Raw genomic sequence first — 27,466 nt, forward strand, 5'->3', positions numbered from 1 at the left:
ATACAGGGCAAAATAAGCCGATTTACAGATAGTGTTTACATGGCTCGTCATAAAACCGTCCGAATCAAGCATGACGCCGAGATTTTGGCTGTTTTGGATGGTATAATTTCAGACGTTCCAATTCTGAGACTGTCTAATACATTCACATCTTTCTTAAAACGTGACGAAAATGTATTACTTCCGTTTTGTCATCGTTCAGTATTAACATATTGGATTTCATCCATTGACGTATATCCTCCACACATCGCTCAAGATCTACAATAACATCATTTGGGGTATTGCAGACTGCATATACTCCATTATCATCTGCGTACAGCATGTAATCTAGCTCGTGGAACGAAATAATATCATCGAGAGGTGCAGTGTATAGGGTAAACAATATTGGTCCCAGTACGGAACCTTGGGGAACACCGAACTGTAAAACCACTTCTCGTGATGTAGTGTTGTCAATACAACACGTTGTAAACGATGTGATAAGTATGAATGAAACCATTTAAGGGCAGTACCCGTTACACCAAATCGCTGTGTAATCTATTTAACAAAATATCATGATCAAGAGTGTCAAATGCTGCTGACAGATCAAGCATTATCAAAATCACATCCTTTCGCGAGTCTAAAGCTAACATGATATCATTATGTACACGGAGCAATGCTGTTTCAGTGCTGTGACAAGAACGATAGGTGATTGACACTTTGCATATAACTGATGTTCAGACAGGTAGGATTTTAGTTGTTCAGCAATCACTCGCTCTAAACACTTGGATAAAAATGGCAGGTTTGAAACAGGCCTGTAGTTCTTAAGCACATTGTGGTCTAGGCCTGGTTTCTTAATTAAGGGTCGTATTATAGCTGACTTAAAGCATTGTGGAAAGACACCTGTTGACAATGATGTGTTAAATAAATGAGTAATGAAAGGTACAATCTCATGGATGCAATCTTTCAAAACATCGGTTGGTAAAATATCCAATATGCAAGATTTAGTAGGAGCATTCGTAATCAATGCAATCACTTTATCATTTGTAACTGGAATAAAAGACGATAGTGAATAATTCAATGATGACATGGTTGATTTCTCTATGACTGGCGTAAGGCCATCCCTCAGCTTTTCTACTTTACATTGAAAAAAGTTCATAAAGGTGTTGCTTAGTTCATTTGGAGAGACGTCGGTTGGTTTTGTCTTTGCATTGGCCTTTTTTGATCCTGTAAGTTCGCCGACGAGGAGAAAAGTCCTTTAATGTCTGCTTCACCGATACGCGTACGATGGTAATCAGCTTTCATTTTATCAGCGCGACGATTGTATTCTAATCGTTTTGCCAGGAAAATTTCGCGATGAACAGTCAGATTACTACTGCGCCATTTCCGCTCACATTGTCGAACTGTTCTTCTCATTGAAAGCAACTCTTCATTATACCACGGAGCCTTCGGTTTATCGATATATGACTTCGAAACATTCGGCGCCACGCTATCGAGAATCCCCATGACAGTGCGATTATAGAGATCACAGAGTTCGTCTACATCCCCGTAATGCGCAAAATTGGAGAAAGATGTGAGTACCATTGATTTTAGTTCTGCTTTATCAATGGTTTTGAAATTGCGGGTGGTGCGGGTTACCTTGATATTGGGTGGTCTGGTGACGTCCACGTTGAAATAGACGAGACTATGATAAATGCAAGTATATCGGTGGTATGGACATGACCAATCATCATGCGATCGGAAGAGCGTGTAATGAGCAGATCGAGCGTGTGTCCAAGTTTATGAGTCGGTTTGTTCACGTGCTGTTGAAGATCATTAGCATTTAGTAAATCTCTAAATTTAGCACCATCTTGAGAATTCGGGTCATTCAAATGGAAATTAAAATCACCCGCAATCATTAGATGCCCAGGTGATGGAATGACCGATTCCAATAGGGTGGCAAATTCCTCCAAGAAGTCTTTTGTAGTCGATACATTTTTCTTCGATTTCGGTGGTCGATAGATTGCGATGACTCGCAGAGTTTCACTGGCAGATCGGAAACAAATATCAAGTGATTCAAATGAATTGAAAGCGTGCGTTGTCTTACCGGCTACAGCCAAATTAGAACGCGATACAACTGCAACACCACCTCCTCTCCGATGTTTACGCGGTTGTTGATGAATTGAATAACCAGAAACAGCTGATAAGAAGTCTGAAATGACAGGATCATCCTTTTTCTTCATCCATGTTTCCGTTACAATAAAGATGTCGACTTTGTTATCAATCAGCATCGTAGCAATACTCCCGATCTTACCGTTCACTGACCGTGCATTCCATAGAGCTCCATTTAAATGCATTTTTTGTCCATTTCGTGTGATTCTCGGAATTTTCACCAAAGCATGTTTTGGTCTTTGAATCAGTCTGCAGTTGGGTCTGTACTTCGACACGATGGTTTGAATGAAGTAATTTTCACGATGACGTATGCCTGATTTTCTTCCACGAGGACGTATAGCGAATCGTATTTTCCTCGCTGCTTCAGTAGCTTTCATGATAGCTTCACTGTTATAGTTCCATCTCAGAGACAGTAGGGCACTGCGCGATCTTGCAATAAGGCGTGACATCGGAACAGCCATATTGGAACAAAGAAAGTCACTGGTGTTTGGCACTGGTGAAACGAAAAATCCTTGTAAAGAGACTCCAAATGCGCTGAAAGCACTCCAAACCACTAAAATCCAGAAGTAGTGTGCTTAAGGAAAGAGTTTCAAAGAAATTGTAGGGAAAATCAAGTCCTAAAAACTGAAAAAAACCAATGAAAATCTGTACTACGGATAAATGCTGAAGCAGGCTACAGAGACATTACTGATGAACAACAACTCTATTGGACACTCTGAGGCATCAAATGACAACTCGGAGTTCAAACCCGGATGTGACTGCCAATCACTATCTGACTATAATGCGGACCTTGATAAATACACTACGCCAGTCCCATCAATACAACCAGAACAATATTAAAATGCTTTGGTCAGCATTCACCCTTGCATTATTTGGATTCTTATGCATCGGTGAGTTCGCATCACCAACACAGACTTCATTGACGCTCATTGAACACTCTTAAAGGATGACATCACGTGCACTAATGTGCTGATCATTAACATAAGGCTGCAAAGACACATCCATACAGGCGAGGATATCATCACACTGACCAACACTTCTATCTGCACAGTAACACACTAACTATTCTATGGCCATGGCTCATCCTTTCAGCAGGGACAAACCAGCATTTATATTCAACGATGACACTTTCCTAACCAGGCAGACTCTTTCATTCGGCACTCACACAGGCTGGTACATCCCAAATGTAAAGCCGCTACTCTACACGCAGCTTCCGCTCTGGTACAGCAACCACTGCAGGTGATGCAAATCTACGTACCTGAATGGTTGATCAAGACACTCGGACCATGCCGCAGTGATCCCTACCAAGTGTACATCTCCACACCGCTAGATGTCATCAAGTCAGTTCTGCGAACCTCAGCACAACAATAAATTTTGAACTCATTACTAAAGCTTGATATTTCACTCACCTACATGGTTTAGTCCTTCTTACATATTATCAATGGCATGTCTAAATTAGGGACCTTTTGTTTCCGTCCAAACGTCACGTTTCACACAGTTGTTTATCCGCACCAAGCCAAAATTTCCATGAACTCATGATTACTATAGGCATGCATGTCGAACATTTCAGTTTTATGGACACACCCATAATAATGAACTTTCAGATCTCCTTGTTTTCAACTATGGAGCATACGAAGTAGTTGAAGCTTAATCATTTGCTCATAATGTTATTTCATTGAAATTGCATTTTCTTTATCAAGCTTATATGTTGTAGCCAGCTGACCCATTTATACACTTTGTTTTTACCTGAAATTGCATTTTGACTTGTTGCTTGGCAACTCGTCAAAATACGGACACATCACTTGAATACGATACGGTATCAACCAAATTACATGTAATAACCCCTAAATATTAATCTATTTACGTTGAATAATTTACCAACCAGTCAGATACAGTTGGCAGTAGTGGACCACTTGGCGGGAAGTAGTGGACCCTAATCGGATTCAAAATAGGGATAGGAGACCATATGCAAAACTAAAAAAGTTCTCTGGTGTAGTAGATGTTTTCAGAACATAAGACCAATGTTTGTAAACTTTAATGGAATATTGCTAATGAAAAGAAATGGTACGGCCGCAATATTGCCAATTTATCTTGTCTTATTTTGGAATATGTGATGTGTTTTATCAATAGATATCAGCGTTGGAAACTACCGCCAGTCCTCCCGTCCGAGACGGGTAACTTTTTAGTCGGACCACAGGGTGTTGTCTACATGTCCTTCCCCAGGGGTGGGTAGCTGTTTCGTTGTATCGCTAATAAAGATATATTCTACCAACCTCTGGTGTTTCGGTCTTAACTTAGCACTGCCCTGACAATCTTGCGTAAACGTTTTATCAACATGCTGCGTCTATTATCTGATGAATTTGAGTGCCTAATTAGCCAAAGTAATCAAGGGTAAATTACTAATCTGTGGACGCTCTCACCAGATTATCACCGGATTAAATTTGACAAAGTCAATAACGAACGCACCAGGAAGGTATTGCTGGTGCGTTCGTTATTGACTTTGTCAAATTTAATCCGGTGATAATCTGGTGAGAGCGTCCACAGATTAGTAATTTACCCTTTATTACTTTGGCAAATTAGGCACTCAAACTCATCAGATAATAGACTAAATTACCACCTTGCTTGCTTCGGCGAATTAGGCAATCAAACTGGTCAGATAATAGATGCAGCATGTTGATAAAACGTATACGCAAGATTGTCAAGGGCAGTGCTAAGTTAAGACCGAAACACCAAAGGTTGGTAGAATATATCTTTATTAGCGATACAACGAAACACCTACACACCCCTGGGGACGGACATTTAGACAACACCCTGTGGTCGGACGGGAGGAAAATTGTACTTCCACGTCCGTGTGTTGGGCTCTCGATAGTAGCCCATACGGCATACCCAGTAATCTCATCGATCAGCTGCTTCTAGATGTTGTGTAAAATAAACGAAATGTAGTATACCAATACATCCGACTTCGACGCGCTTATGCGACTGACTGAAACTGTGCAACTGTGTGACGCCGGAACGCAATGCAAGCGAGACATGTAAACACGGGTAAACAGGAAGTCGCTCACACTAAGCGAGATTTGCGCTATATTAGCCAGTGCACATGCGTCCTCCAGCACAAGTACAAGTACAACAACAGCACGGGATTGCGTTAAGTAAACACAATGTTGAGTAGATTCCTTGGCATAGAACCTCCCCAAAAGAAAAATAAAGACACCGGTGAAAGTAAGAAGGAAGCCAACAATGCGTACAATAGGATGAAACGGAAAAGGAAAGTTGTCGCGTCTTGGAAGACATAAAGATATAAGGGAATAATATAAAGGACAATGAGGGCAACTCCACACATCGGCTCTACCAAGATTGTTTAGTGTTACGATATGGTGAATAAAAGGATCATTGCATTTATTTTGTTGTGAATACATGGCGAGACACCGGTGAATCGATAGTGCTTTGACCCTAGTCATATGATTTTGGTCCCCGGTAAACCGGTTTGTTGATTGAGTGATTCGTCTTAACGGTGTTTCGGAACCAAAATTGTGGTTCCTTCATCAGTCGCTCTCTTGTTTTGTATCCCATCCGCTTGGTTGTGTAATGAAGTCATCTTCGTCCTCGAGGAGGAGAAGCCAGATTCGTTATTGAGAGAGTTAGCCACTATTGACTGACTCTATAGTGAGCGATCCGGTGTGTGGTGTCATATTATAATTAACATGACCCAGCATCGACCGGAGTTTCTGGACGCTTATAAGGATTTTTGTTTTAGGGCATATTTTGAGCATTGTTAGTGCTCGTTATGTTAACAGTAAATGTTGTACTAATGTTGTACTGGAAAGTGATGTTGGTAGTGACACTGATTTGATGTAATCTGTGTAGACTCATGTCAGCACTGATTTCATCAAGGAGACCATGCACAGATCCATGATGAAATGTCCAGTACTCGGTTATCAGCACAATGTATCAGAGTGTTATCAGCATTGTTATTGTAGAAATTTTGTATTCAAGTCCGGATTAGAATTCATTTCAAACAGTGGAATTCAGAACAGTTTGTTTGTAAGATCACAGTTAATACTCATGTTGAAAATAAAGTTGTTTACAGTTTGAAGTACATAATGGTTTTGTGTTTTTTGAATGAATGGATTTGTCAAAAATTCAGGACAGGCAACTTTCTGGCAGGACAGGCAAGTTCTGAAAGTTACCAATCCTGATGTCTGGCAAATATTTTGGCCAGTTTCCAACACTGTAGATATATATATCTTTCTAAATATTGACAAGTAAGTCATGCAGGAAATTTACTCCAGCACTAAGGACAGAGAGCTTTTAACTACAAGGGGTACATTGGTACCACACTCAATCATCTGAGCTGCCATTTGAGTTACTGAAACACTCATCAAGTTAGAGTACACTGCTACTCACCACCAACATGCTTCCATATACTCACCTCCATATCTACCTGCCAACTCCCGTTTCTCACCGATATACCGTTTGCTAGCAGAATGCTGTGGTTTAGTGATTGATGCATGTGGTCCTCTTGATGCAGATGCATCTACGATATGTAAAATTGTTTGAGAAATGAAATGAAGGGTTTTAGTCCCCACGGACACCGTCCGGGGGGACTTATAGGTTTGGTCGTGTCCGTGCGTGTGTGCGTCCGTGCGTGCGTGCGTGTGTGCGTCCGTGCGTGCGTCCGTCCGTTCACGCAGATATCTCAGAGATGCAAGGAGCGATTTCATTCAAACTTGGTACAAGAATTACTTCATATGTCATATAGATGCACGTCAATTTGTTTTGTGATACAATCCAATATGGCCGCCAGGCAGCCATTTTATTACGATTTTTTCATGTACAGAGCCATAACTCAGACACGTTTCAACCGATTTTATTCAAAGTTGGTACAAGGACATTGACCAATGTCATAGATATGCACGTCAATTTGTTTTGTGATACAATCCAATATGGCCGCCAGGCAGCCATTTTATTACGATTTTTTCATGTACAGAGCCATAACTCAGACATGTTTCAACCGATTTTATTCAAAGTTGGTACAAGGACATTGACCAATGTCATAGATATGCACGTCAATTTGTTTGTGATACGATCCAATATGGCCGCCAGGCGGCCATTTTGTAACGATTTTTTCATGTACAGAGCCATAAGTCAGGCATATCTCAACCGATTTTATTCAAAGTTGGTACAAGGACATTGAACAATGTCATAGATATGCACGTCAATTTGTTTTGTGATACGATCCAATATGGCCGCCAGGCAGCCATTTTCTAACGATTTTTTCATGTACAGAGCCATAAGTCAGGCATATCTCAACCGATTTTATTCAAAGTTGGTACAAGGACATTGACTTATGTCATACATATGTACGTCAATTTGTTTCATGATATGATCCAATATGGCAGCCATATTGGTTACAATTTTTTCGTGTCCTTAGCCAAAACTTGGGCACGTCTCAACTGATTTTATTCACCGATTTTATTTAAACTTACATATGCACATTGATTTGTTTTGTGATACAATCCAATATGGCCGCCGTGTGGCCATTTTTTCCGATTTTTTCATGTCCGGAACCATAACTCAGACATGTATCAAGCAAATTTATTCAAAGTTGGTACAAGGACATTGACTTATTTATACATATGTATGTCGATTGGTTTCACGAGATGGTCCAATATGGCCACATGGTAGCAATTTCGTTATGGTTGTTTCATGTCGAGAGCCATAACTCTGGCAAGTCTCAACTGATCGTATTCAAAGTTGGTACATGTACATTGACTTATGTCGTACATATGCTTGTTTATTTTTTAAACAGTAAGATCAAATATCGCTGCATGGCCGTGAATTTGTTACAATTTTCTTATGTACAGAGCCATAACTCAGACATATTGCCACCAGTATCATTCAAAGTTGGTACAAGGACATTGACCTATTTCATACATATGCTCCTCAATTTGTTTCACGTCATGTAGCAGTAACATGTCAATTATTGAAGTTTCGTAAATAGGCTGATATGCCAAGAAATACTGCATCAAATTCATGAAACTTTTACAGATGTTAAGCTCACATTGCTTTAACATTGAAAAAGACATTTATCAGTGTCATTTTAATTAACTTGTAATTGCATAAGTAATGAACTTTCCTAATTAACGTGATATAGCCACAAATTAATACAACGTCAAATGTGATGAAACTTGATACAGATGTTGATCTCATAGTGTTGTAAATACTGCATCAAACTTTATGAAATATGGTACAAGTGATAATCAGTTAAGTGTTAGGATTGTATGCAAAAATGTTTTGCAACATCCTGTTGATTAATTCCTAGTAGACTCATTTTATGAACTTTAGGATGGTGGCCTACTTTGGTTTTATGTTTTCATCACCATGGAACTCATTCTTGGCCATGAGTGCCATCTGTATCAAAGTATTTCATCACAGACCTAATTAATGAAGAGGACTCTATCCTCTCTGAGGACATGTAATCAAAGTACCCATTAACAAGTGGGGACTGTGTCATCAACGATGACTTGTTTTTTTCAGAAACATGAATTTACAATAAGCTTTTTTCACCCTTTTGGCAAACGTTACCAATGATCATGTAGTTTGCAGTTTATTTGACTTATGTAACGATACCTCTATACACAGGTTTTGCTGTTTTCAGCTCCACAATATGACAGTATGATAACAGCAGGTAACAGTGATGGTCTGTGAATCTTCATGAGAGCGTATGCAAATTGTGAATTCCATTTTGCCCAATTGTGAAAAACTGACCAAACTGACTTACCAAAACTATTTTTTTCAAAAGTACAAGACATATGTGACTTAGATACAGCTCAAAATTTGACAATACTGGAAGGTCAAAATATTTCATACAATAAACATTTTAATCTCTCAAATTTTGGATGTAATAATAGCAAATTTGGTTGAAATAGTAAATAATTCCATTCAGTCACACATTTTTGCGTTTAAATTAGAGTTTTTACTGTTCAAAGTTTTACTTTTGTACTATTTTATTGTGAGAATGTGAAAATTTAGAAAATCAAGCATGGTGACTCAGTCTTTTTTCTATTTCTATTTGATGCCAGAATTTAAAAATCCCTGAAAATTTTTCCAGTTTCCTGGTCTTCCATATAATGTGTTGCTCTTTGGACTGATCATATGTACAAATATATTTCACTGACATGGGCGTCATTTAACCTAAATTCTTCTTCAACTACATCAGAGTCAGAGCTATCTCTGTTACTGCCAATATGCAGTAACAGTGACACTCGCTCTACTCCCTACACCATGTTGAACTGTCCAGTATTCAGCTTGCAAACACAGCCTGTGTATGTGTACCATGCATTTGTATCATTGACAGACTTTCAGTCTGGACTTTAAGTAAATTATCATCCAATACACATTTATATATACAGGCTTTGTTGACAAACTGAATACTGTGGTTCAGCATACTGTAGAGAGACAGCAAGAAACTGTTTTTGATATATTGCATAGAAAGTTTGAAAATATTATCAACAGCTGTAGCTTCTACCCACTACTAGACCCTCTTGTTTCTTTTTTTAAACGGAAAATCATACATGTTGAGATTTTTTCGAGATAAAAGTCATGAAATGTGACAAAATGGTTCTAGATTTTATTTAATTAATGCTTACAGCATTAGACCAATTGGATGACCTTAAAATGTAATTCATTTTGCATTGAATAATCTGACAAACCTTGGAATTGGAAAAGGTAATAAGGAACCAAAATATTTCGTACCTTTTCAAGTCCCCCTCCACTATCCCCAAAATTTTGAAACTTGAATTCCTCCAGCCCCTCCCCCCTCACCATGTTTTTGTGAACATAGCCTTATTTTCAGCCATCAGCAGGTATATTTTTATTGTATTTTGAAATTCATTGCATAACCAATACTTATGCAGGGCATTTGTTGAGATGTAAAAAGATATGTTTTGTAGAATATTGAATTTCAGTTTAGACAAAATTATATATCAACTTTACCAAAGTCCATCTCTAAATTATTCCTTCTGAGGAACAGTGCAGACATTTACATTCAGTAAGACAGACTGTCTGACAGACAATACGAGTCACTTTGCAATATTAAAACTGAATTGATTTATGAAAATATTTATGGGTTGGGATTTTAAGAATACATGTATATCATTCGTGAAGCTTACTTAGGAGGTGAATAATAATAATAAGTTATATTTACCTGATGTTCCAGCCACAAATTTTCTTAGCTTGCTGAACACACTACCAGAATCACTCTTTTCTGCAAATGGATGTATAATTCTGAATTAAAAGTTTCATGACACCTTTTAATCATGTAATTATCACTATGCATTTCAAGATTTTGAATTGTACAAGCTACTGATATCACTACACATTGACTTGATTTCGTATCATTCAGTCAGATTGCATGGACATATATATACAAACATTTCTTACCACAAGCTCATTGTAGGAAAATAATGTATGGTTTTTTTATATCGAGTAAATGCTTTTGCCTCATGAGATATTTATCTGCTTGTCACATTAAACATTGTATTTTTCTCTGATAAATGTAATTTAGTAAATCATATTATTGTTTGGACTTTGAATCACTTATAAGAAAATTACTATTATTCGAAATCAAAATTGTGTATTCTTACCTTTCACCTCTTTTTTCTCCAAATCATCCGTCTCTTTACCTGCAGCCTGTGGTAGACCTTTCTCTTTCCTCTCTCTGCTCAGCTCCTTTGTATCTGATTCTTTTCTACTACAGCTGTCACTGACTGATCGTCCAATTCTTTAACTACCTTTGTGGCTTGGGCTAACTGATCTTTAAGATGTGCATTTTCCTTTTGAGCTTTTTCGAATTCATCTTTTATTGTGTCACTTTCTATAGCTCTGTTTTCTGCATCTAATAGCTTTGCCTTCATCTCAGTCACTAAATCCTTGCTCTCAGCTAGGTTTGTTTCAGCATCTGATAGTTGTGCTTGCATTTTAGTCACTAAATCACTGCTTTCAGAAAGTTTTGTTTCCAAATCGTGTATTTCCTTTTTAAGAGATATAATTTCCATGGCTTTGTCTGTTGCAATTTTCTCAGCCTTATCTAACTCTTCAAGTCTGTCCTGATTCTGTTTATCTAAGAGCGACTTTCCTTCTTTCACTTGATCTAGCCGAGCTTTAAAAACATCAGCTTCTTGCTTAGCCTTTTCCTTCTGCTTTTCTACCTCATTCCTTTCCTTCAAAGTGTTATCTAACTCACCTTTCAGATGCTTCACTTCCTTAATAGCTCTATCTAACTCCTTAAGTGTTTTCTTATGCTGTTCTTCTAACGAATAATTTTCTTCTCTTACTTTGTGTAGTTGAGCTTTCAGAACCTGTGTTTGTCTATCCCTCTGTCTACCTGTCTCCTCTAAATCTAAAAAGCACAAATCACTATAGCTACCAACTTTTGAGTGACTGGTATCAAACAGCAATAAGCCTCTAACAAGTAAACTTCTGTGTGTAGTTGTTATTGCTGAAACTGTAGTGCCATGCATTTCTAATTGTGCTGTTGGGGCTGTTAAAGAAGTAAAATATGTTATTGACATAAAGATGATAATGTGAAAATGTAAATAAAAGCACACGTTATAGGTATATCCTCAGTTTTAATCCTGTTCTACTTCTAAGGCCAAAGTAATTAAATTCTTTGTTTTGCGTCCACTCTAAATGGGAAAAGGTACGCGTCTAAGCGGCTGAAAAACACACACAAGAAAATTAACACAATGTTATTTGATTGCAGCAAATAAAAAATTGTAACAAAATTTTCGTTCAGAAAGGCTAAGCGGTCATGTCCTAAAAATTCCTATTCAAATACACTGTGTGTGTTTTTCATGGAAACCTTAAAAACCTAGGCGGGTGGGGACGCAAAACAAAGAATTTAATTACTTTAGCCTAATATGTATCTACTCTTCCACCTCTACCCTTATTGAAAAATATTGACCACTGTTAAATAGGCTTTATAATAAGGAAAGATGCGAATGTCCTAGTAATGGCACTCTTTTGTTGTGTAATTTGACTGAACGTTTCAGCCTGCATTATCATATCATTATAGATTTTCCAATCAAAGTTTGTGTTTAGCTTTAAAATGGCTCCTTGATCTTCTTGATGATTGAAATCATGTTCAGCAAAAATTTAATCTTCAGTGCAAACAGAGTAAACTGAGAAAGATCCGACCATGTTGCAACTGATGAGCCAAACTGGACATTTGGTATATTTCAGAGACTCCACAAAAACAAGAAAAGATGTGAAATGTATCGTAATCCACGGTTTCTTGAAACCTAGCATGAAATAATTATCTTTCAAGACAAGACTACTCGAAAGGAATTAAACTTTGACTTCCTGTACTGCAGCCTTTGTTGTACAAGAAATGGCCAACCAGGCCACTTCATCATACTGTGAACAATTCCCATGTTTTTGTACTGCCATTCCTTTGCTAGGTTGGAAATAAGAACAAGTGGAAACCTTAAATGATCATTTTACCTCCTGTAGTCAGTCCACCATCTTCCTTGTCAGTGACCAGGAATGCCCTTATTCCTAACAAAGACAGTATCTCCTGCTTGGATAAGAGAATACGTCTGATCCTTTCTGTTATTTCCACTCGTACTTGTATGACATCACAAGAGGTATGTTTGATGTCTGCTGAGTTACCAATATTTAGAATTCGTGTCAAGCACTCTGTTGTCACTTGCTGACTCTGCAGTACTCGGTCGTGTTTGAAAAGTATCAGTCTCCTGGCTGCAAAAATAGACAATGAAAAATCAACCACATTAAATATACTCACATTAATATGAATAGAAAACAACTGCAATGTATTGGTTCTGAGAAGGAATGGACAGAAATGAAAAAAGCATTTGGTCGTCTGAATGATTCCAGCAGAAATGGTAGTGCGTGACACCCAAGTACCGACAGGATATTTTAATTAATGAGACTCATGGAATGTATACTCATATTAATATGAATGGAAACAACTGCAGTGTAGTGTGGTTCTGAGACGGGATGGAGTGAAATGGAAAAAAAAAGAATTTATCCAAATGACTTCTATTAGGAGAAATCAAGTGAATCTGAAACCGCGTTTGGTGGTGTGACATTCGCTGCATACTGTAGTTGTAAGCATTCTCTTGTTCTTCGAATGTAGAATTACCAATACCGGTGGAAATGGTAGCTATGTGTGGCATCCAAATACCGACGGAATGTTTTCAGTTTCTATGGTGACATTTTCCTTTCACTCCAAAATCAGTTCAGTCGATCTTATACTTCATTAGGTGCATTAAGATAAATAGCTTTTCGAAATGGTGCCCTCTCAAAGACTGCAATCGATAATTTAATCAACAGCAGTAGCATATTGTAGTAGCATATTACATTACCTAATGGAATCGTCTCCTCAGTGTCAGCGTTTGCTTTGTTGAAGGATTGTTGTTCCACCTGAACACAAGCAGATTTCAATATTAATATACCTCAACGTATACGTCAACTATCATTTTGTTTTTTCCTTGTATAAATAAAACAAGAACTGCTCAATGAGATACTCTTTAGCATTTGGTCAGATATTGTGTAGGTAACGTATGTTGCCTGCATTACTATTACTAGTACTAATATATATCGCTTAAATGTAGTCCTCTATTTTATTGTGCTACCCTGTAATGACTACTTTACCAGGAGGCTTGACTGTGGTTGTTTTACAAATCTGCATCCATTGTGACCATCAACATTCTTCAAGGAGTCAGATATGCTTCCATCCCCTGTGGTACAAAGAAAATACTTGGAATCATGTAATTATATCATAAATTTTTAAAATGCTGGATTCATATAATACCGTCATGAAGTGTAGTAGACTGAAAGATTCAGTCGTTTGTGGGCGCTCCGGCGCACTGCGACCTACGACCCTTAACCAGTAAAGGGTTGTGGGTCGCAGTGCGCCGGAGCGCCCGCACACGACTGAATCTTTCAGTCTAGAAGTTTAGCAGAGTGTGGCTGAAATTTCCAGTTAGCTCAATAAAACTTTGGCAAACGTGCAGAAACTCACGTGAAATGAAGAAAGCGTCAAGTTCATCAAACTTCTTCTCGTCATATGTGACTTGCAGTTTCAGGGGTAAGTTCACTTTTTCAGCAATCTCTCTCATCTCATCTGTTATCAACCATGGTTCGTATAACTCAGCAAATCTCCCAGTCTGAACACTTGACTTGAATCTGTAAAGACCTAAAATACTGAGGAAGTTAAGCAACATTCCAAGAGATCCCTGAAGATCTTTGTCACCTGATTCACTCCAACATTTGCATCACAGCAGAGTCTCTTCAGCTGCTCACTCTCATCTTCTATCATCTGATCAGCTTTTCTCTTCAAGCACTGCAGATTTTCAGATACTTCCTGCATAGCCTGTGTCAGTGCATCAAGTGTAGTCTGATCATCTGGTCGTTGCCTTGACACCATTTCTCGTTGTTCTCTTAGATCTTTCAAGCGCTGTTTCCATGGTTGTGTGTTCAGTTCAATGGTGACAGCAAGGTCTAGTTGACACAAAGAAATCATTTCTTGAGTTACAGTAATAAGCTATACTCAGATTAATACTATTTCAATGAACTAACTGATACAACTGTCTTTTGTTCTGTGCGCTAAAGGGGTATTTTAAAGTGTATTCAATTTATTTTTTCATTTTAACGGAGCACCGGATTGAATCTTGCGAACGAAAGGTGAAACAAACAAACTCAAATCATTAACGTACTTAACTAAATTTACCCCTAGATGATAGGAACATGCATACCGAGTTTCAAAACAATCAGATGAGCGATTTGAGAGAAAATGTTTTTTGACCAAAAATGGGGAAAAAATTGCCCAACAAATACAATTATGAAAATTTCACCACAATATTTTTAACAAATCCGACGGAAGACACATTAGGATCAAGATTATCAAGCTCCAAAGAAATCCAACAAGAACTTTGGGAGAAAATGACAAAACAAGCGCAAAATTTTCTCTAAAAATATAAAAATTTCACCAGAATTTGAACAATTTGAACCATATCAAGTGTTAAGGCAACGAGACGAGCTCTTTCAGAGAAGATTTTTTGACCAAAAAATGGGAACAATCGCCCCAAAAATACAAATATCAGCATTGCACCAAAATTTGTACAAATCTAATAAAAGTTATCATAAATAACCTGCATACCAAGTTTCAACGAAATTTGGCCTGTGGTTACAGAGTTTTAGCAATTTGCAGGATTTTCCCTTTTTTATCTCATTTGCATATTTTTTACACCAACGTGTTCATTTGAACAAATTCACATTACCTGTGGGTGCACCTGTACACTAAACAATGCATATTTTTTACACCAACGTGTTCATTTGAACAAATTCACATTACCTGTGGGTGCACCTGTACACTAAACAATGCGATGGTAGGTGCTGTCGTTTTGGAATTTTTGATGTGGACGGACATACATCCACACGTATATACGTACGTACGTACATACATACAGACGTACCTACCAACCTACCTACCTCCCTACCTGTACCTCCCAACCTACCCCCTCCCTCCCTCTCTCCCTACCTACCCACCCACATGCACATACGCACGCACGCACACAACACGCACACATACACATACAAACATACATACATACATACATACATACATACATACATACATACATACATACATACATACATACATACATACATACATACATACATACATACATACATACATACATACATACATACATACATACATACATACATACATACATACATACATACATACATACATACATACATACATACATGCATGCATGCATGCATTCATAAATTCATGCATCCATGCATGCATACATACATGATACCAACAGGTTTTCTGGGAAAGGGTTAATGGTCTCACAGCTATAACAGCTTTTCCATTAATAGTAATGTGAATAATTAATGACATGAAAATACCCTTGCTTATGATGTAGAAATAATCAGCCATTTATCAATATAGCTGTGTTTAGACATTGTTACAGCTGTGATAATGTATTTGCAAAGAGGGTATACCGTGTTTACGTATCGATGTCGTTCATCAGTAATTACCAAATATGAAAAGTTCCTCACTCACGAATTCTTTAACTACAGTTACCTTCACTAGGTTCCTTCTCATCTGTAAACAAAGCAGCAAATCGAGAATAGCTTTGGTCAACCTCTTTACACTCTAAGTATGCTTTCTTGAGTTCAGAAGCCCATTTCAGTGCGGTATCAGTGTCTTCAATTGCTGCTATCACTTTGTCATGCCACTCTTGTTCACTTCTCACTAGGAAGAGGTCTTTGTACGCTTTTAAGTATTTGGTGATGAAGGCTCCTAACTGAGAGTCTCTATAAACGTACGTCGGTAATCCAGCCGCAATTGACTCTAAACCATAAAAGCCAAAGTCTGTACGGCGCGAACACATGATACAGAGATGGGATTGTTGAAAATGAGTAAACAGTTGACCGGTGGTAGCTGTCGGTTTTAGTTTCGCTAATTCAAAGTCACATAAAGTTAATTTGTTCAGATCCTTTTCTGTTACCTCAACGGACTTTTTTGGAACGTCAAGAATATTCCATTTAATGGAATGACCACACACTTCTTCCTGAGCTGCTGCAACCTTACCAAGTGTGGATGCAATCTTGCCGTAGTCACTGATAATATCAGCATGACAGTCTAGTTCGCCATATGATAGTATGACATGCTGTGGAATATTTTCTTGAAGCTCGATAGCTTGTTTCTTGAAACATTCTCCAACTTTTGGCAGAAGTTCAATGTGAGGGATTGCCCTGTCAGGAATTGCCCTGTATGCATTTTCAAAGTAAGCATGCATACTGGGACCTATGGACACCATGGCGTCTGCTTCCTTAGCAATATTCAGCATGTCCCTTTCTAGTTTACTCTGTGCTTCACTTGTCATAGTGGCATGGTAATCAGGATGAATTGCGTTGATCTGGTACAGCTTGGCTTGAGGAAATAGAGTCCTGCGGATATTAGAAGCAGCTTTAGCTGTCATTGGAGCATAACCAATCACATATAGGATGTTCGGTAGGCCACTTAGTTCAGGATAATGACTTTCTGGGTAAGACAGCCAACGGATATTTATTGGATCATCCTCAGGATCAAGGTGTTCTGCTCTTCTAGCAGGGATCAAGGTAATACCAGCCTTTTCTGCATCTTCCCGCTGGGTTTTACTTATTGTAACATCAAGTATGGTCGCATAGCCCTTAACACTATTACCATTTTTTCTGGCAAAAAATTTCATAAACGATCTGTGTAATTCTGGTAGGCCATATTTCTCAATGTCCCATTTGTCAAACACAACCAGTACTCCCGGTAAATCTACCTTTAGGAGATGTAACTCGGCATCTGGGAACAGACTGTCACGGATATCTCTGGCAGCATCAGCTGTCATAGAATCATGTCCTACCACGTATTTTACATTCTTCAAATCTCCAAGTTTTGGGTAGTGGATTTCATGATTTAGTAACCATTCTAATTTAGGAGGATATCGTTTACTGTCCAATGATGGCTTTCTACGTGCAGGGATCAGAGTAACACCAGCAATTTGAGCACTCTCCTTTTTATCATCTCCGACGTCGACATCAATAACAGTGCAGCATATCTTTCGTGATGGAGGAGATAAAGCATATTTTGTACAGAAATCAGTCACAATCCTATTGGTTAGTCCTGGAGTGTTGTACTTTGAGGTGATCCAAGATGTGAATACGAATAACACTGTTACAAGTCTGTCAACCACTTTCTTCGCTAACATTGTGTTCATGGGGTCTGTATTCTCCTGAAAATGTGCAATTAAAGTCTTACAATTTCAGCGTAGACTATATTTTATCACCTTACTACAATTTGCCAATATATATATATATATATATATTATATATATATATATATATATATATATATATATATATATATAATATATATATATATATATATATATATAGTATATATAAGTTCGGGTCACTTTGCATTTACAGTCTAATAAATTTTGTTTTATCTAGTCAGTTGCGGCTCAGATGTGGTTTTCTGTTCAAATTGCCTTTGCATTTTGTCAGAAAGGGACAAAACAGTATCAACTGTCACACACTCACATTCTCTGTCTCTCTCTCTCTCTCTCTCTCTCTCTCTCTCTCTCTCTCTCTCTCTCTCTCTCTCTCTCTCCACACACCACACACACACACACACACACACACACTATGGCTTGGGCTTGATATTCTTTTTCCTTCCGAATGAACCAGACGTGAGAATTGACATTTAATCATGTGTTGACAATATCAAGCATACTGTAATATAGACTACACATGTAATGTTCCACAGTTCCGTGTATTCGGCGTAGTATGTATATTGCTATAATACGCGGCGACCGGTATGTATCGAAACACACTGATGTAATGTTCGTCCTTAATACAAGCCTACATTGTTCTTTCCACAGTTACATCTGAGTAAAACTTTTACTGATTCTAGGGTTTTCCATTGTTAATTCTTAAGTTATCGAGTGAATTAAAAACACATACGGTACGCAATGCATCGTTCAGTACATGCAAACTATTTTTAACGTGCTTCTTGGGTTTTCGTCATGGCTTGAACAGAATAGTTGGACAATAGGTCGTCAATAAGGCAGGTACGTATTCTAGAAAGGTTTAAAAATTAGTTTCCTCCTCCACTTCATGGGTGTTTTTCAGTTTGTTTAATGCAAACATGGCGTACGAACAAAAATGGCGTCTTCTTTACAACAGTAACAAGGAGTGCCTACCTTGTCCTCTGGTCTTGCTGAATACATTATTGAACGTCAGTGATCATAAAAACTGAGATTGAGAAGTGGAAGTTTACAAGGTGACCGGTTGATGAAAGGAATTTTCTCTGTATGTGTGTCTACGTCTAAGCCGCTTTAGATTGAGCAGAAATTCGCACCAGTAGAAACGTCCGTTGGCGTATTAAGTGGTACGACAGAAGGGTAAGGTTCAAATAGGTACCGGGTCAGATGTAGGGACTCCGGGGCCTGGCAACTCGTTTATTACGTGCTACGGTCTGCTAACTTTGCAGGTCTCATAATTCAAAGTTGATGAATGGGGTCTCTTCAAAAGTTATTGTATACCTTACATTGCGACTTCTTCTAGGTAAGATATCGATTTCATCGCTGCCATTAAATGATATTGATGTTGACTTTGATGGTTAAAAACTTTAATTGAATGTAGAGAAAAAACAGGTCACGTATTAGGTTAAAACTACAGCTGACATTGTATATACAGGTAGTACAACTGAAGACTTGAAAAATGTTCACTCAGTAGTCATCTTATGAAGAGTGGCAATTTCTAACAAAAAACAAAGAACAACAACTCAAACATCTTGAATCACTAAGAAATTGGTATTTGCGACACCATCCATTCTATCTTTACCTGTGACTTTCAGGCAATTCCAGAGGAATGGCAACTCAATGTACAAACCAACTGTAATTTCGGTAAAGCGTTTTCTGTAACAGAGGTGTGCAAAGACAGACGGACAACCAACAAATGCCACTAAAAGTAAGCGCCAAATTAGAAAAACTCTGACAGAAGTCTGTAAAAGTCGTCGATACATTGCTGTTAAGATCACTCGAATCTATGACATCAATTTGTTAAGGTCTCTCTCGAAATTAAACGTAAAGATTGTCCATCTCGTTCGCGATCCAAAGGCAGTGTTCATTCCACAATTCCAGGAACTCGCTAAACATAATTAACAAGAAGAGAAGACGAAATTTTGCAGTACTGCAGAGACTTGGAGAAAAATGTGCTTCTCGTACGAAATTCCCCGGATGTATTTCGTAGTAGGTACACAATACTCCGGTACGAGGATGTTGCAAAACACACCATTCAAGAAATGCAAAAGTTGTATGAATTTTCAGTGGTTTATCTGGTCACGTGTCTTTGGCAAAATCACCAAAATTTTCCACAAGTAGGAATTCGAAATCTGTAGTCGATGATTGGAGAAAATAAATAACAATTGGTGATACATTTACTATCCAGAGAAAGTGTTCACGCACCATGCAATTACTAAGAATATCTAATCGTGACGCATTATGACCAACTTCGTGACTTGGACTCAGAACTAACCGTCAACTTCGATAAAATTTATTTGTAGATTGTATCGCTTCGTTGTCAATGTTTGTAAACCCCCGCCTGCCTCTCTGTCTCTTTGTGTCTCTCTCTCACTCTCTCTCTCACACACACATTTTATTTTGTTCAAAGTGTCGACCGCAATAAGATTTTCAAAAAAGGAAATAAAATAGTTTCTTTGTACTGACGCCGGTGAACTAAACTGTCTTGAGAAATGTGCTCCTATTTCTTGTTCGCACTTTGAACATATATGGATGAAAGATTGGCGTGTTCATTTCTCTCTGCCTTTCTCTGTCTGTCTGTCTGTCTGTCTGTCTGTCTCTCTCTCTTCTCTCTCTCTCTCTCTCTCTCTCTCTCGCCCTCTCAAGTTTACTCAAGCCGCAAAGCATTAATTTCTTTTGTCAGAAATGAAATTAAAATAGGACAACAAAAATTTATTTCTTGCATTTTGTAAATATTAAAATAATTATTCAGTACAAAGCACAGTTAATATTTTGTAGTTCGTCAGTAAAACAACTCCATGGACATTTTAAGAGAGCGATAAAAATTCTTTCATGAACTATTCTGTCGTTATTCATGAGTCTTAATATTTGAATCTCATTTGTTTCTTTAGAAATATTTTGATAGCTGACATAGTTTGCGCGATATGAATGAAATATTGCATTAATCATCTTGTTTATTGTAAATTCAAAAGCTAAAAAAAGCAAGAACACTGAAACAAAGAAACACAGTATTAGAACAAGTCTTAAATCGTCTCAGCAGAGTACAGTTATTGATAATTAGACATCACAAGTCTAGTATTGAAACTTGTTTCCCGTGGTACATGTTCATGAACAGGATTATTACAGAGAAAATATACACACACAAACTCCGAAACTACAAAATTATAGAAGATATTTATAATGAATGACCAGAGAATCTTAAAAACATTCTGCAACAATAGTACGTTGCACGCTATAATATAGAAACAATGTAGTTTTGCCTGACTAACAAAAGATTTACTATGTTATGATTAAGCCATGAAAATCAATTATGATTGTTAACATATTCAGTGGTATAACGTCGATATGAAAGAAAAGCTTATCAATTCCAGTACTCCAGTGCTCAACAATTGTTCATTAAGAGAACATTTCATTTTCTTAACATCGAAACGCATCGTTTGTGATAAAAAATATACAAAGACTGGTCAAAAAGTTTCTTTGCCAGGAACATTCATTACGGTGGCGTTCAAATAATAATAACACGATAGCGCCCTCTTTTAAACGAAAGTAAAGTCTAAACGATTTTACGCCTCACGAGGACGATATGACTGAGAAACACGCTGCACTCAGCACCGTGCAGTGAATATTGTTGTTGACCGTTGGCCAGACGTACAGTCCTTCGTCTACTTTCCGTAAACGTTGTTATTGGAGTATACCATCGACTTTCGATGGGAATGTCTGATGCATTTTATGCAGGAGTTATCACAGGATATACAGGTAATGTTTTACAAGTACATTTCACTGACAAATCAACCGTACCGTTCGTTTGTCTCTGGTGTAATTGAGATCTGATGGTTTGTCAGGACAGTCCAATACACAATCTCATCAAAATATTCCATTGTTGTGAGATGGTAAATTATAAAAATCGATGATTTTTGTTTGCAATGAAATCAGTCAATCCGTACAAAGTACGCAAATCAGTGTTTAGCCTGAAAACCATTTTGAGAATTTTAATGATTGAATTTTAAGCAGTACATTTTCAAGAATCAATTAATTGTTTTCATTAATTCAATATGATTCATCAAAAGTTACTCATATTTTCTTCACAAAAATTGTCATCATGGATTCTGGTCGCTATAGACAAGTCAAGCGACTCAAACACAATAAAATTTTAGCCAACACTTGATGTCTAAATTTTGTAATTCTACCACAAATTGAGAAATTACTTGGCATTCCAGTGACGTCACCAATTCAAACTGCTCATTACAATCAATGCATTTATAAAAATGTCAGAAATTTTTCACTCAAATTTTTAAAACTAGGTTTTCAACCACCAAAAATATGTCTGTCGACATATTAACAATGAAAGTTTAGTCCATGCATGATTTCTTAAGTTTTGAATTTTGAGAAAAATGGAGAAAACCTATACTGACCTACTTTCCTTGAAGTCAACAAAACAATCGATGACGTCACCGATGCAGACCGTCCATTGCTTTCAATGCATTTTCAAAACTTTCCTCAATTTTTCACCAAAATTTTCACAATTCTGATCCGGATGCACATGAAGTTCTGTGTCGAGTTGAGGACAAGATATTTTTAGTCCAAACTTGGGGTGTAGGATGTGAAAAATGTGTTTAAAATGGTGATATTTTGATGAGATTTTAATGCATGTCTACGTTGATACAGAGTATACACTGACTAAATGTTCAGACCGATACAACCTCTTCCGCACTAACCTGGTCCCTGTCATAGCAAATGTTGTTGTGATGTCATCATTGACTGCAATGAACTCTGGGTAATACTCATCACTTTCAAATAATACACAATCCAATTTTCCATCAGATCTCAGTTTTACAATGCCTTTCCACTGTCTAGTACAAATATAAATATTGTCGTGTGAATCGACATCCAAGCCTTGTGGCAACCCTAACCTATCATCGCGATATGAATTCAGAAAATTCAAATCAGAATCTAAAACATGAATGACACAGTTGTCTGACACTAAGAGATGGTTGTTGCTAGTAGCCATTACAGAATGTGGACAATAATAATATAAATGAAAATCGAATTTACCGCTGACTCTTGCAACAAGTTTTCCATCTTTAATGTTGTATTTGATCAAACTTTTACCTTTGCTGTCAGTGACAAAAATAAATGCTGCCATTACAGTAATGCTCCTAACCTCAATGTCTGCAGTTTGAGGAATAATTAGAACAACTTTTTTATTTTGGTCACAAATAATTATTTGGTTATTACCGATGTCAGTGATAAAGAAGTGACCATCAGGGGATATGGCCACATCCCATGGCTTGAATTCTTTGTCAAACTGACCATCAAATCTGATAATTTCAATAACCACCTTATTCTTGTTTAGTATTTGTATGCGATGGTTTTCTGTGTCACAGATCACAAGCTGATCTCCATGCCATACCAGACCTTTGGGTTCATTGAACTGTCCTGGCTCTGTACCAGACTCTGTACTGCCCAATACCTGCAATGTCCATGTGTGATCATGACCTGCAGAGTAAAGAAGACGTCAAAGGTTATATACAGGGGCTGTAGGTACGTTTTCATTTCTTTGACCCGAAAAAATTATTGATATGAAGATTGTTATATACTTGGAAATTCGTCTTATACAGTGATAGCTCAATGATGAAAAGATTCTTTTATATTGCGTATACAAATTTCAAAACTTTTTCAATTTATTTACTTTTAGTGTCATGTCAACAATTTTACGGTTTCTGTTTTGTTCAAAGTCGTTTTAATTTCAAATCGCATAGGGCCTACAGTTCAGATCATTTAAATTGCAAAATTTAACAAAAGTTTAAAGTATAGCTTCTATCACACTGTAATGTGATTTCCGCTGTTGTGTAAGTTACACCATTGGAGGACTGTAACACCTGATTTATTGAGAACAGACATATTTTCGACAACTGAACATTCATTTTAGCATCTAGCCTTACCGAAAAATAATGAGCATTGTAACTGACAAAGTGACAACACTGACTGATACTATTCCAAAGTTGATATTTATTTATTTATTTATTTATTTAGTTCTACGGTCGATGATAATCCTTAAAAGTGTTTCAAAACGTGTACAGAGGGGCTCAAAATAGCCTCTAAAATCCCTAAAATCTCAAGGACCCCCTTTCGAGAGGGGGCGCATCCCCCTTGGGCCCCCCTGCCGATGCCGCAGTGACTGTAGGTCACCGCAACACTAACCTGTTTGAAGGTATACAAAAATGACAGAAATATTTTATCAAGAATATTAGTAATCATAAATACGGCTAGTTTTCAATCGGGTTAGAACTCACAACATACAGCATCAGTCGCCTAGTGGAGAGGCAAAAGACAGAACCGTTCGGCTAAATCCCCACTCCCAAAAGAGTGGTTCAATAACCGGCTAAGTTGTTACATTTTTCTGACTGAGACCACTCCATTGCGTAACTGTATTATACTGAATAATGAGCATTTTCTGAACTCTATGAAACAAATGCAATTTAAATGAAATAACAAAATGAGAAAATGGGTCAGCTGCAACTCTTTCGTTACAGTACTGCGTAGTTGAAAACGTTGAGATCTGAAAGTTCATTAAATAGGTGCATCTTTAAAACTGATTGTTTGACATGCATACCTATAGTAATCACGAGTAAAATATCAATATTTACACAGACGAAGCTGAAGTGAACTATACTGTTTGCTTTAGTCATGAGAGTGTCCATAGATTGAAATTTATTTTTGTGCTGAGGTTCGCGGAACTGACTTGATGACATCTAGCGGTGTGGAGATGTACATTTGGTAGGCATCACTGCGTCATTGTCTGAGTGTCTTGATCAACCATTCACGTAGATTTGCAGCAGCTGCAGTGGTTGCTGTACCAGAGCGGAAACTGTGTGTAGAGTAGTGGCTTATGTTCGGGACACCAGTCTGTGTGAGTGCCAAATGAAAGAGTCTGCCTGGTTAGGAAAGTGTCATCGTTGAATATAAATGCTCGCTTGTCCCTGTTGAAAGGATGGGCCATGGTCATGGAATAGTTCTTGTAGGGTTTTACTGCGCAGATAGAAGTGTTGGTCGGTGTCACAGGGCTATTAGGCATCATAACAAGAGTTTAAAAAAATTAATAAATTTATGAGTATGAATACATTTGATAAATATTAAATATTTGTGTTAGTATTGTATACTCATACAAGTACCCTACTGTACTTGAATCCCAAATGATGATGAACTTCCGTGCCAAATTCGCACATTTGTATTACAGACACTTTTAGCCGAGCGGTTCTGTCTGTTGCCTCTCCGCTAGGCGACTGATGCCGTATGTTGTGAGTCCGAAACCGATTGAAAACTAGCCGTATTTTCTATCCTGATTTGATAGCTCTGCTGGTGGACAGCATTATCCCCGAAACTGTCTTTCGCCCAGTTTAAGCGATGTATCCATTGCTTCGCTTCGATAAAATTTGTGTGTGCGATGTGTGATAGTGAGCATACGTGCGTGAGTGCTTTACGAACTCTACAACGTGGTGCATTTGCCTACCCGATGTCATGGCCCCTCCACATAACCTGCCATCTGTACTCGTCATTCGCTCTCATGGCTATCTACAGCCCATATGTTTTATTTTTCTTGATGTGGCCGCATTTTGTTTCGTTGCTGTGCAACTTGTCAAAATACCGACACATCACTCGAATACGACGCGGTATCGACCAAACGTCGTGTAATAACCCCTGAATATTAACATTATTTACACTGAATAATTTACTAACAGGACAGATACAGCAAGCGGTAGTGGACCACACGGCAGGACGTAATGGAACCTATTCCTATTCAAAGTAGGGATAGGAGACCATAACCAAACTGAAATAGCTCTCCTGAGTAGTTTACGATTCAAGAACTTAGAGCCAATGTTTGTAAACCTTGATACCGATCATGAACAGCAATGATACAGCCATAATATTGCCACTTTTTAATCATTATCTGTGCTTATTTTAGATTATTTGCTGTTTGATCGATAAAGATTAAACAAATCTTCCTAAATATTGACAAGTAAGTACTAATTAAACATATGTTGTGCAGTTTCAGCCATTATTTTATATCCAGCACCAAGGACAAAGAGCTTTTAACTACAAGGAGCATGTTGGTACCACAGTATCAATTTTCTTACCTGTCCATTTGAGTTACCTAAACACTCATCAAGTACTTACCACCCATAGTCTTCCTTACAGCCACACCTCCATATCTATCTAGCAACTCCCGCTTCTCACCGATATACCGTTTGCTAGCAGAATGCTTCGGTTTAGTGATTGATGCATGTGGTCCACTTGATGCAGATGCGTCTATGATGTGTACAGGTATGGTAATTGTTTCAGAAATGAAATTAATCAAACAATGGGTTTTAGACAAATTATTTGAGCAATAAATATACACCTATAAGCTTTTAATACTTTTGGCAAACGTTACTCTACTTATGATCGTGTAATTTGCAGTTCATATGAATTTGGGTCACACTTAGAAAACCTTTTGAAAATATTATTTTAAAATATTTGCAAATCAGGATACAAATGCATCACATAAAATATCATGAAAACAAACTATTGAAATGTTTTCCGTGCAACTTGGCTGAAAACGCATTGGAAAGACAACATTCTAAAGGAAGTAAGTATATCATTTTCAATGTATTTTAACAATATTGTTTTGGCTTTCGGAAGGCTAAGTAATTGTCAAAGGAAAGATATGCAAGCATAATGTGTCTTATGTTTAATCATGTTCTCTTCAACAGCAAAAGAGTACACCTCATGACAACCTCTAGTGTGAAAGATAAACGTTTTATAAATTGTGTGATAAATCATAAATAAGGCAAACTTGGCATTGAATATTTCAATTCCACACAGCTGATTTTGAACAAGTTTCCACAGATATCACTCTGCTTTCATTTCAAAAGAAATGAAATATTTCCATCACTTTTTTTAGCCATCAGCAGGTATATTTTCATTCTGTAATTCTCTGCATCGAGAGTAATTTTGCAAGGGCATTTGTTGAGGTGTAAAAAGATGAATCTTTTAGAATATTGAATTTCATTTGGGCAAAGTTATATCAACTTTACCAAAGTCCATCTATAAATTATTACTTCTGAGGAGCAATGCAGACATCACACAATTACATCCAATAAGACAGACTGTCCGACAGACGATACAAGTCACTTTGCAATATGAAAACTGAATCGATTAATGAAAAATGTGTAGGTTTGGATTTCTTTAATATTACATTAAGAAACCTACCTAATGAAAAGTAGGAGGTGAATAATAATAAATTATATTTACCTGACGTTCCAGTCACAAATTTTCTTAGTTTGCTGAACACACCACCAGAATCACTCTTTTCTGCAAATAGATGTATAGTTCTGAACTTTGCAGTTTCCTTTCACCATTGAATTACGTAACTATCAGTATGCATTTCAATATTTGGATTTGCACAAGCTGCTGATATCATTATACAATGAATACATTTTATATTATTCCGTCAGATTTCA

General features: G+C 37.5%; 2 protein-coding genes across 5 annotated transcripts in view; both read right to left on the reverse strand.

Moving 5' to 3' along the window:
- Positions 1-27,466, reverse strand: part of LOC139125519 (cingulin-like) — a 161,625-nt gene that overhangs the window by 123,634 nt on the left and 10,525 nt on the right. For 2 of the 4 annotated variants that reach the window (XM_070691583.1, XM_070691585.1), the window contains exon 8: positions 27,258-27,317. The gene's annotated coding sequence lies outside the window, so the exon portion shown is untranslated. Of the gene's footprint in view, positions 1-20,670; positions 23,463-26,141; positions 26,274-27,257; positions 27,318-27,466 lie in introns of those variants that run through there. The other 2 variants (XM_070691581.1, XM_070691582.1) reach the window with 2 other exon arrangements.
- LOC139125520 (uncharacterized) lies at positions 10,917-19,115 on the reverse strand. Its single transcript, XM_070691586.1, has 7 exons — positions 18,906-19,115; positions 16,250-17,933; positions 14,171-14,649; positions 13,801-13,886; positions 13,512-13,569; positions 12,628-12,882; positions 10,917-11,665 (listed from the first exon to the last, which is right to left on the reverse strand). The coding sequence occupies exons 1-3, from the start codon at positions 18,930-18,932 to the stop codon at positions 14,345-14,347; spliced, it is 2,016 nt and encodes a 671-aa protein (XP_070547687.1). The 5' UTR covers positions 18,933-19,115; the 3' UTR covers positions 10,917-11,665; positions 12,628-12,882; positions 13,512-13,569; positions 13,801-13,886; positions 14,171-14,344.

The sequence above is a fragment of the Ptychodera flava genome, assembly GCF_041260155.1.
Source record: "Ptychodera flava strain L36383 chromosome 3 unlocalized genomic scaffold, AS_Pfla_20210202 Scaffold_25__1_contigs__length_14229661_pilon, whole genome shotgun sequence".
NCBI classification, from domain to species: Eukaryota; Metazoa; Hemichordata; class Enteropneusta; family Ptychoderidae; genus Ptychodera; species Ptychodera flava.

Bases quoted from the DNA above. Each gene is read 5' to 3' on its own strand.
- LOC139125520 (XM_070691586.1), bottom strand. From the start codon at position 18,932: ATGTATTCAGCAAGACCAGAGGACAAG. The intron at 17,934-18,905 runs GTAGGCACTCCT...GCACATTTTCAG, and splicing joins CAGCAAGACCAGAGGACAAG to GAGAATACAGACCCCATGAA. The intron at 14,650-16,249 runs GTAACTGTAGTT...TGTGTCAACTAG, and splicing joins TGAGAAGGAACCTAGTGAAG to ACCTTGCTGTCACCATTGAA.